Source organism: Oncorhynchus tshawytscha, linkage group LG08 (genome assembly GCF_018296145.1).
Source record: "Oncorhynchus tshawytscha isolate Ot180627B linkage group LG08, Otsh_v2.0, whole genome shotgun sequence".
Lineage (NCBI taxonomy): Eukaryota > Metazoa > Chordata > Actinopteri > Salmoniformes > Salmonidae > Oncorhynchus > Oncorhynchus tshawytscha.
The window spans coordinates 31,971,712-31,983,133 of record NC_056436.1 but is presented as its reverse complement, the minus strand read 5'-3'; the positions used below and the strand labels follow the sequence as shown (position 1 = coordinate 31,983,133).

Below are 11,422 nucleotides of genomic sequence, written 5' to 3'. Positions count from 1 at the left end.
TGTTGACCCATGTTGTCTGATGTCTTCTCTTTCCCACTAGAGGGCTCCTTACCACACCTACAACTCTATTAATTTATTTTCACCAACAATGTCAATATAATTCCTTTTTCAATATAGATATTAGATATAGAGTATTTCAATATAATCAAAGAATGATTATTAACATTTAGAATGTGTCAATATAACAGCTATATTGTTTCTCATTATTTAAAAAATTTGCCTTTTCGCAGAAGACATGGCTCTAAAGCTGCTAATAACTTGTGAAAAATAAAACATTTTACTAGGGGCCTAAACCCACTCCAGGCTGGTGGCGTTGTTGTCAAGTATTGGTATTTTTCCAATGCTATCTTTCAAAATAATCTTCTATACAACCCTTTTTTTCTTGGCAAGCAGGTCCACCTGACAGAGCCGCATTGAATGCACTTTAGCATCTTTCAACAACGTGCTCATGGGACCTAAATTATCTGGCTTGCACTCTCCATCCATGAGCATGACCACTCAGACTTGTTGTGATGGGACAATTATAGTGCATGTTCCCGCTCATTGGATCATATCCCTGTGGAAGAAATGTTGTGTCTGGCCCTTTAAGTGCAGGATAAAGACGTATAGCTCTGTGGTGAGTGAGCTCCATTGCCGCGTCTGGGATTTTATTTAGCGTTTTCTATGTGGCTGTTGTCCACTACTCGTATTATTTTTTTCAATTAATCAAACGTTATGAAGAAGATGTGTATGAGATGATAAACATTCTTCAGGGGAAAGGGACGCGGTGTTCGTTTGACAGATTTTTCGTGCGTAATACACTCGGTAAGTGATCTATTGTCTTCTGATAGACGCATTTGTTCATGTCATTTACTTGGTTTACTGCAAATACGCCATTGCTATGTTTTATATAATGCGCTCATTTTTTCTTGTTTACATTATTGCGAGTGGATTTATTTATTGCACAGCTTTGTGGTGGATCAAGTTGACTGTGTGGTTAGTGGCCATCTTTGGACCACAGTAGTCCATTGATTTAAGTTCAGATGAGGATGGCTATAGCCTATTCTGTATCCCTTTTCATTTTTCAGTGTATGAAATAATAATGAATTAACCATTATAATACAACAACCGGATATGAGATGTTCTATATGGGCTAGGCTATAAAAAGAAGAACCGTGCGCATCAACGTCCTAGAATTAACACGTCTCTGGTCCAATCCACTGTCATTATCTCTTGCCCGTGCAGCCATCGGTTAAAAACCTTTTTCATTAAATTAAATATATTTTAATATATGTAAAGCAATGTGTTTGTGGGATGCACACATATATATATATTCCTCTGATTTCTTGAAATTAAAAATCGTATTGGTAACAGTGAAATGTAGGTCTACAAGATCTCACTAATCACTCCCAAGTAATATAAGTTGTGAACATAACTTCTGTCATTTTTGCAAATATGATTGATTGTCCACGTGTTTTCAGCTACATCAGTTGAAAGACTTGTTTGCAATGTGTTGTCAGACCAATTACAAGGACAAGATGCATTCTAAAAATACCTCAGGGGAACTGTTTCACACAGGCTTATTACATAGGGACAGATGTTCTAAAATGAATCCTCATCATTTGATGTTTTTCCCCATAAGCCTGTAGTATTACCTGGATGTGTGACTTTGTTCACCTTGAACATTCACAAAGCTAGTCAAAATGATGAATATTTGAGAATATTAGGTTGGGTACATTCACCCCGGCAGCCATCCAGCCATGAATCCTCCTGCAGTGAACCCCTTTGTTGTTTGCCAGAGGATCTTGTGTCGGTGATAAGAGGCTGCTTCAATTTAGCAGCCTGGTAGTATTCAAGATACAGCAAGTGCTACCATTTGAAATTAGAGAATTTCATCAATTTGACTTTATTATATGTTTTTGTACCCCTTTTTCTCCTCAATTTCATGCTGTGCAATTGGCAGTTAGTCTTGTTTCATGGCTGCAACACCCGTATGGACTCGGTAGAGGCAAAGGTCGAGAGCCATGCGTCCTCCGAAACACAACCCAAGCAAGCCGCACTGCTTCTTGACACAATGCCCACTTAACCCGAAGCCAGCTGCACCAATGCACTGGAAGAAACACATACACCTTGCAACTGTGTCAGCGTGCACTGTGCCCAGCCCGCCACAGGAGTCGCTATTGCGCGATGGGACATGGACAGCCCTGCCGGCAAAACCCTCCCCTAACCCGGACAATGCTGGGCAAATTGTGCACTGCCCCATGGGTCTCTCTGGCTGCGACATGGCCTGGACTCGAACCCAGAATCTCTAGTGGCACAGCTAGCACTGCGATGCACAGTTAGACCACTGCGCCACTCAGGAGGCCATCAATTTGACATTTAGCAGGTCTACCAAGTAAAATATCTGTTGTTGGGTGGTGGTTCACTCATTCCCTTTGGCGGCTTAGTCATGATTTTACATGTTCCTAGCTTACAACCAATGGAGAAACTGTTATGCATTATACTTAACATGCATTTCCTTAGCTAAGACCCTGTGTATCCTCCAAGCCCTCTCCAGTCCTGTCAGGGAGTGGAAGTGCTAGCGCCTGACTTCCTACCGTTATTGTTGTTACAGGACGTCCTGAAGCTCAGGCAGGGTCCACTCATCTTACCCAGAGGACTTCACACTAACAAGCCATGGAGGACAAGCGTAAGAAGCGGAGCCCCAAGGTGTCTCTACCCCAGCCCCCTCCTCCCCCGGTCAACCCCCGTAAGCTCTCAGTCCTACCCTCCAGTAAGAGTGCCACCTTCTCTCTTGGCCTCCCCCAACCCCCCTCCCCCAAAAACAGAGGCAAGTTCAAGAGGTCCATTGGGGCAGTAGGACAGTCCAAAGATGTGCTCAGTGTGGTCGTAGCAGCTCCACCAAAGACCACAAGGTTTGTAACAGTCACAATGTCTACTTTAATGAGTCAAATGAGTTGGATTGGCAAAATGTATATTGGAGGTTGGATTAATGTAAAGGTTCTGTTTACTGTTATTTCTTGTTGTCTGGTCTGTCTTCACCAGGCCTCACAAGGAGAAGGCCAGGGCTCCCCAGCCAGCAGGGCCCAGTAAGATTGCCCAGTCCTCCCCGCTGCAGCACTCCTTCCTCACGGATGTGTCTGATGTGAGGGAGATGGAGGGAGGCCTCCTCAACCTGCTCAATGACTTCCACTCCGGAAAACTGCAGGCTTTTGGTAAGATGATTATGGACCACCCAGAGAATACTGAGACACAGTTACGCAGTGGAAATGCAGCCATTTGTTTGACATTGTGCCATAGTACCATGGTCACGTAGGAAGTTATGTCCCTTCGACAGATATGTAAAGGTGTGAATGACGCGTGCTGTGTCCTCTCAGGGAAGGTTTGCTCCTTTGAGCAGCTGGAGCATGTGCGTGAAATGCAGGAGAAGCTTGCACGGCTACACTTCAGTCTGGACAGCCATGTGGAGGAGCTGTCAGAGGACAAGAGGAAGTGTGCCTCTGACCACAACCTGGAGCACCTGCTCTGCAATGTAAGCACCTAACTTAACACTCTCTACAGTACTCAATGAATGATTTACTCACACTGTAGTACACAGCTCACCACATTTACAGTGCCTTGCGAAAGTATTCGGCCCCCTTGAACTTTGCGACCTTTTGCCACATTTCAGGCTTCAAACATAAAGATATAAAACTGTATTTTTTTGTGAAGAATCAACAACAAGTGGGACACAATCATGAAGTGGAACGACATTTATTGGATATTTCAAACTTTTTTAACAAATCAAAAACTGAAAAATTGGGCGTGCAAATTTATTCAGCCCCTTTACTTTCAGTGCAGCAAACTCTCTCCAGAAGTTCAGTGAGGATCTCTGAATGATTCAATGTTGACCTAAATGACTAATGATGATAAATACAATCCACCTGTGTGTAATCAAGTCTCCGTATAAATGCACCTGCACTGTGATAGTCTCAGAGGTCCGTTAAAAGCGCAGAGAGCAGCATGAAGAACAAGGAACACACCAGGCAGGTCCGAGATACTGTTGTGAAGAAGTTTAAAGCCGGATTTGGATACAAAAAGATTTCCCAAGCTTTAAACATCCCAAGGAGCACTGTGCAAGCGATAATATTGAAATGGAAGGAGTATCAGACCACTGCAAATCTACCAAGACCTGGCCGTCCCTCTAAACTTTCAGCTCATACAAGGAGAAGACTGATCAGAGATGCAGCCAATAGGCCCATGATCACTCTGGATGAACTGCAGAGATCTACAGCTGAGGTGGGAGACTCTGTCCATAGGACAACAATCAGTCGTATATTGCACAAATCTGGCCTTTATGGAAGAGTGGCAAGAAGAAAGCCATTTCTTAAAGATATCCATAAAAAGTGTTGTTTAAAGTTTGCCACAAGCCACCTGGGAGACACACCAAACATGTGGAAGAAGGTGCTCTGGTCAGATGAAACCAAAATTGAACTTTTTGGCAACAATGCAAAACGTTATGTTTGGCGTAAAAGCAACACAGCTCATCACCCTGAACACACCATCCCCACTGTCAAACATGGTGGTGGCAGCATCATGGTTTGGGCCTGCTTTTCTTCAGCAGGGACAGGGAAGATGGTTAAAATTGATGGGAAGATGGATGGAGCCAAATACAGGACCATTCTGGAAGAAAACCTGATGGAGTCTGCAAAAGACCTGAGACTGGGACGGAGATTTGTCTTCCAACAAGACAATGATCCAAAACATAAAGCAAAATCTACAATGGAATGGTTCAAAAATAAACATATCCAGGTGTTAGAATGGCCAAGTCAAAGTCCAGACCTGAATCCAATCGAGAATCTGTGGAAAGAACTGAAAACTGCTGTTCACAAATGCTCTCCATCCAACCTCACTGAGCTCGAGCTGTTTTGCAAGGAGGAATGGGAAAAATGTTCAGTCTTTCGATGTGCAAAACTGATAGAGACATACCCCAAGCGACTTACAGCTGTAATCGCAGCAAAAGGTGGCGCTACAAAGTATTAACTTAAGGGGGCTGAATAATTTTGCACGCCCAATTTTTCAGTTTTTGATTTGTTAAAAAAGTTTGAAATATCCAATAAATGTCGTTCCACTTCATGATTGTGTCCCACTTGTTGTTGATTCTTCACAAAAAAATACAGTTTTATATCTTTATGTTTGAAGCCTGAAATGTGGCAAAAGGTCGCAAAGTTCAAGGTGGCCGAATACTTTCGCAAGGCACTGTATGTCCTTACCCAGAACATAATCCATTGGGCTAAAACAGGTTGAATCAACATTGTTTAGACACAATTTCAGCAGCAAAAAATGTGATGTTATGACGTTGAATCAACGTGGAAACTGATTGGATTTGGGGGAAAAAGTCATTAATGCATGGGAATTTAGTCTATTTTTCAACAAACGTTTAACCTAAATCCAATGACGTGACACGTTTTGCTGATTTCACAATGAATTCACGTTAGTTGAAAACTCAATCAAATGTACATCAAAACTAGACGTTGACCTGAAATCTGTGCCCAGTGGGTAGGGTCATATTGAGCCACACTGTAGTCAAGTGCAATGGTTATTTACATGCTGTTTTTAAATATGCAGAATATGGTTATTCCCATACATTGTTTATATCCTAAGCAGATGCTCTTGAGTCATATTTTCCCTCCAGCACACTGCTGTCTTTTGGACAACATCTAGTCCAAAGATGTGCTAATTAATAATGCATGCTTTTCACATACTATCCAGGTACACAGTAGTTGGCTGTGGAGAGGCAGCAAACATTGAGAACGACAGACCAGAGACAATTTGACCTTCGGCCCAAAATGTCAAATGTGTCAATTGTTAGTTTGATTTCTAGCATCCACTCCTGTGGTGTGGTATTTGTGCTGGGGGGGAATTGCTGTGGTATGTGTGAGGGTGGTGTGAAAGCCCTTCAGTTCATTAGAGATATGGGTGCCAAGAATACTCTGTAGCCATAGCAGCAGAGAATAATGTAGCAGCAAAACAGATGGGCTGTGAAATTACTTTTCACTGTGTAGATTAGCTAGAAGAATTTAATTGAATAATTTTGGTTTATTTAGGGCTTACAGTGATACAATGATTGATGTGGTGAAATGATGTTGAGTATTGATCTAACATTCTGTAGGCTATTGTTGTGTACGTCTATGCTTCCGTCTAATGAATTTTGACTCTGATTACCTCAACGTGGGACTACATAATCTGATCATGTTCTTCATTTCCCCTTCAGCTGGAGGAACTCAGCAGCTCAATGTATCCTTTTCTAGAAGTTGTCTCATAATCTCTGGGATTCAGCTGGCTCACCTGGGAAAACACTGGCTTTGAATCATCTATATTTAGCTTAAATCCTTAACGTGTCTGTGTTGGATCCTTAATGTACCTGTGTCCAGACAAAAACTACACCTGGCTGAAAACCAGGATCTGCCCAAGACGTCTGGACCTTGACAAGGGAGATCAGGATGACAGATTGCTCATCTTCCCACGACGACAAGGAAAGGTTGCCATGATATTGATCCAACTGCCTTAGCACCAAAACTGGGCCATATAAAGCCCCTGGTTAGATCATGATTTGTATATGATTGATTCAATCAGGTGTCAACTGTCAAGCACATCAACTGTGATCTAGCGATAAATACTCCATATTCATAGCACAAGTTCTGCTTATTTTAGTTATTGCACTGTGCTTTAGCCTACATCTTTTGTCAAGGAGTATTCCGAAAGTTCAAGAATAGGCTTTGAACTTATACTTGTATAGAGTGCAGTGGCAGGGTACGCTAATGAATCCTGTTGTTATGTGTGTGTGTGTGTGAACATCTGTAAAGGAGACAAGATATCCACCATCTTTATCCAACTCCCTGTTTCAGAGACACATACTTTATAATATAAAGGAGAACATTTGCTGTAATGTCAGGCATTGATGTTGTGCATTTTCTCATTCATTGTCATATGATCATGTCTTTACCGAAATGAAGGACATCATTATATATCTTTGATTGCTAAATATATGTACACCGCCATATAATCAACTGTAGCAAAAATAACATGTTAGGCCATGTTGTCAGTCACTGTGGGTCAGCTCAGCACCTTGGGATGTTCGTCCTGATTTTAATACCTTCTAGCAAAACATTTATTATGATTAGGAGGGACACACTGGATGTGGTGGTTAGAAATACAATGTTTATAAATATTTTATGCTTTATAAAGCAGAAGAGAGTACTTGAACAGTGTGAGATATAAATTGTATATTTTGGTTAAATTTAAATATGTGAGCTAATGTCTAAAATTGATTACTACAGTCTGAAAATGTCATTGTAGTTTCTCAAACTGGACATTTTCTCACAGCTATGTCAAGAAATTGTTCAACCAAGATATAATGAAACTTGCTGGCTCTGCATTGGCACTGAGCTGCCTTAGCTTAGAATATTCAGGCATTTGAGGCTCAGCAGTAGCAGCAGCAACCCTCCAAAGCACAAGCCAGCCCAACCAGCCACTGCAATGCTGTAAAACGGATGGACAAACATTTAGGCCATGGCTATTCACCCTTATCCACGAATGGTAGATGTAAAATGAAATTGTGTGTGTGAACATCTGATGCATGTGTATGAAGAGAACATGTTGTAGAAACATGCAAAAACAAACACACTGCAAGAAACTACATTCAAAGAACATTATGCAGTATGTCTTGGGTTGAGTCCAAAGAGTGTTGTACTAGTCAGGTCATTTTGGGACTTAATTTTTGCAAAGTAGTTTAAACTCTTCATGTTAGAAACCAATAACCATCATTTTCACAAGGCAGCTGCTCTCCATTTGCTGTGATTTTCATACAAGTTGCTAAACTCTAAACCAAACTAGTATCCCTAGATCATATACTCATTTCTAAGATGATTAATGTGTCATTGGTTTTAAAAGTTCTGCATGTAGTATGTATGGGACCAGAGAGTAACTTTCTTTGGTCCATTAGAAGTGTAAGATACAACACCTTTGTTTTACTTCACCTTGCCAAGCCTACCTCTTTTTCCAATATGGCCTGGACCTGAGTCCTATAAGAACTGTAGCTTCTGACTACTAGGACCCTGTTACATATCTGTCAATGAGAACTACCTTCTCAAGGAACTTGACATTTTATACAATCTTGTCTTTTGCTTTGCTATTAAGGCCCCGTGTTTTGCGCAATTTTGTCACATGACCAGGGGTGTATTCATTACAGAAATAGTTTACTGTTTAAGAACCAAACGGAATAAAACGGGGAGGTACCTACCTGTCCAATAGAAACTTTAGTTTGCATTTTCCGTTTGGAGTAAATGGTTTTGTTGCAAAACGAATCGATGTAATTACTACACCCCTGGATTTTTAAAAGATTTAACAAAAGGTCCCATTTTCTTTCTATGTCAGATGGTCCAGCACCATCCTTAGAGAATTGCTTACATTTTTGGTGTGGTGCTCATTTCTGGAAAATGCTTAAAATAAAGGTTAAAATCTAGGTCATGTGACATGAAAGCCCAAAACACAGGGCCCTAACTTTGTCATTTAACCCCTGCAAAACTAATTGTATTTATTTACTTGTAAATAAAAGCAAATCAGTGACAGTAGTCTGGTTTTAACTGACTCAGATGCTCAGTCTTGCATGTAGTGATTGAAATAGATACTTACCTTACAGCACCATCTTCCTCAAGATTGTTAAAGACACGAGGCAACAAGGTCAACCACACTGACGCATTACAATGATAGTATAAGCAGGCAAGTGGTTTTCCTCGCAGTGAAGTTGTTCTCACTCATTTTTAGGCATAAGAATTAAACCGACTGGAGCACTTAGTTTACAGAAATAAACACTTTATGTATATATAAATCTCAGTCTTTCCTCTCATTAATAAACATGTTCAATATCATTTATAAACACAATTGTGAAAGGCTACTTCAAGACTGGCACTATACTGAAACAGAATCACAGACCTGGGCTTCACTGTCTCTGTATCAATCGTTAGTTTAAAGCTAAATGGTTTCAACGTTATACCCACCCAGTATTGTTGGTTTATTATCCAAAGTTGATTTAGGCATCAGTATACATATATCATCTTTAAGATTATTATTATTTTTTGATTCCCTGTCCGTACATTTTGGTCATAAAACAACAAAACATAAGACGTCACAACACCACTTCAACATATTGTCCCAATAGGACTTACAAACTGCAACATTGTACAGCATACAAATTAGGCTAATACTGTGCAATCACACATTTGAGCTAAACAAAAGTCATTTGTAATCATTAATCTTCACTGACAAACCTTTAAAACAACTGCATAAGACATCTTAGAAATATCACATATTACATTTAATGAAACAGCAAAAATATACATATTTCGGTCCCGTTTCCTTTTTGTGCATTTCAATGGTACATTCTTGGTAATGTTGTCTCCAATTTGCGTACAATAAGATTCATAAACAGCGACAACCATATTACGATACATCCAATGTAATGTACATGACGACAACTATAATGACCGTGAGTGACTTCTTCAAAGTGCAAAGAGAGCAGGTTGTTGAGAATAAGACCTGATGCCAACAGCTGAAGGCTGTCTGTGCTCCTTTATTGAAGAATACCCTAACTTGCTGAGAAGAGAGTTGATTTAAGGGCTCTCATCTTAAAGGACTTTCTATACTCTGTAACGTAAAAAAAAAAGTGCAGGCACTACTAGAAATGCAGAACATCTCTGTCTTCAAGTAAGGTCAGTGTTTCTGTTCTTCTGTCTAGGGGGGTTTGGTTGTGTTTTGAAGGTTGTGATTTCTGAGGGGCCTTCAGGGGGAGGGGAGGGTCCTCAGGAACTCGTTGAGGCCCTTGTGGACATTGGCATCCTGGGAGGCGGCGCACTCTGCCAGCCCAGGCCCCATGTGGGTGTAAAGGGCTTGGCACAGGTTGGAAGTGGCCCCCCGCACGCTCCCACCCCGGCCGTGGACGGTGCCACTGTGGCTGGATGTGCCCAGGAGGTGCCACAGCAGGGGTAACGCCTTCTGTTCCACCACCTGAGGCTTACGAGGATATAGCTCTGTCACCAGATCTGAAAGACAGGCCAGAGGAGGAGGGAAGAGAAGTGGGGGAGGAAGGGAAGTGGGGGGAGCAAACACGTAACAAGGAGCTTATGAAATGCTGAGAGCATATGGCACTGACACATCCGTTTCTCCCTCCTTGTAAGAAGCTAAAGACTCCTTGGAGGGCAGGCAGAAAGACAGTTGCCATTGCACTGTTGCTTAGCAGCTGTTGTAAACTCAGATCCTAATCCAAATGTTAAAAATCCAATGAAGTTTACAAAGTATCATCTACATAACCTAGGTTGCTAAGGGGATTTATCTCAAGCAAATTGTTTCAGTGAAAATACCTGCAACCTTCTCTATGAGATCCACTTTAGCCTTGCCACTCAGGAACTGGGCCTTGCTGCAGAAAGGCTGGAGGAGGAGGGTTTTATCTGTGAACAAAGTAAAGGACAAGTCAGAGCTGGTCATCCTCTCAGCTACGTTCCAGCCTCGCATGGAACCTTAAACTAGATGATGTGATCTCAAACATCATCAGACACCTACCAAGGTTTTGGATGAGTGCATGGATGGCTCCAATGGCAGCGCTGTAGATTGCGTTGTTCTTGGAGTTGAGGTGATTGTCCACGATGGCCGGTACCAGGATGTAGACTACCTGGGCCAGGTTATCCTTCATCACAGTGATGATCTTCTGCAGAGACTCCAGAGCGAACAAGTTGACTTTACTGTTGGACTCCTGCAGTCTGGCCTTAAAGGCATCAAACACCTGGGAGAGAAGCATTACTATAGATTCAATTATGACCTACTTACATAGGTCCTCTTATCTAGGGGCATTTGCATGGTTTATATTTGGTCAATAAAAGTTATAGCTAGTATTCTTTGTGATAGTCAGAGAACTTCGGCAAATGGCTGCTTAGGGTATATAATAATGAGCACTGGTTGATTCATAACCTGCAGTCTCTGCAGTTATATCTGCGAGGCGGGCAGATTTAGGGTCATGGAATATTGTGTGGATGAAAGGCGGGTGGGTGGCGGACGGGTTGAATAAAGAGAAACAGGGCTCGAAATGAATGCTTGACCTCAAAAAAAAATGTTAGAAAAAAAGAATATATATTTCAATTGTCTGAATGGACATGAAAAAGGTCATTATCCTTGTCATATTAGTAACCCATGCTAGTTGGTGTATCTTTAGATCTCCCCTCTTTCTTAATTCTAACAGATATTTTCATCTCGGAAAAGATGAAACCACTAGCTCGTGCAGTGCGCTACTGAGAATGATGTTTTCTCATTAATTGCATTTTGGAACATTTGAGCCATCTGCACATTGTTTTAATTTTTTAAAATTGTATTTCATTGACTTTTAATCCCTTTTTTGTGGTATCCAATTGGTAGT

General features: G+C 41.3%; 2 protein-coding genes across 2 annotated transcripts in view; one reads left to right on the top strand and one right to left on the bottom strand.

The window, feature by feature from the left end:
- Positions 1 to 585: 585 nt before the first annotated feature.
- LOC112256626 (coiled-coil domain-containing protein 28B-like) lies at positions 586 to 8,588 on the top strand. The gene is made up of 6 exons (XM_042325423.1): positions 586 to 804; positions 2,594 to 2,894; positions 3,025 to 3,194; positions 3,357 to 3,511; positions 6,233 to 6,255; positions 6,393 to 8,588. The coding sequence occupies exons 2-6, from the start codon at positions 2,656 to 2,658 to the stop codon at positions 6,445 to 6,447; spliced, it is 642 nt and encodes a 213-aa protein (XP_042181357.1). The 5' UTR covers positions 586 to 804; positions 2,594 to 2,655; the 3' UTR covers positions 6,448 to 8,588.
- Positions 8,589 to 8,815: 227 nt separating this feature from the next.
- Positions 8,816 to 11,422, bottom strand: part of LOC112256625 (TOG array regulator of axonemal microtubules protein 1) — a 39,853-nt gene continuing 37,246 nt past the window's right edge. The window contains exons 20-22 of the mRNA XM_024429992.2: positions 10,576 to 10,795; positions 10,377 to 10,463; positions 8,816 to 10,058 (exon numbers count right to left, since the gene is read on the bottom strand). Of these exons, the coding sequence (XP_024285760.1) occupies positions 9,799 to 10,058; positions 10,377 to 10,463; positions 10,576 to 10,795 (567 nt within the window). The 3' untranslated portion in view covers positions 8,816 to 9,798. The remainder of the gene's footprint in view (positions 10,059 to 10,376; positions 10,464 to 10,575; positions 10,796 to 11,422) is intronic.

Bases quoted from the DNA above. Each gene is read 5' to 3' on its own strand.
- LOC112256626 (XM_042325423.1), top strand. From the start codon at position 2,656: ATGGAGGACAAGCGTAAGAAGCGGAGCCCCAAGGTGTCTCTACCCCAG. The intron at 2,895-3,024 runs GTTTGTAACAGT...TGTCTTCACCAG, and splicing joins GCTCCACCAAAGACCACAAG to GCCTCACAAGGAGAAGGCCA. The intron at 3,512-6,232 runs GTAAGCACCTAA...TTTCCCCTTCAG, and splicing joins TGGAGCACCTGCTCTGCAAT to CTGGAGGAACTCAGCAGCTC.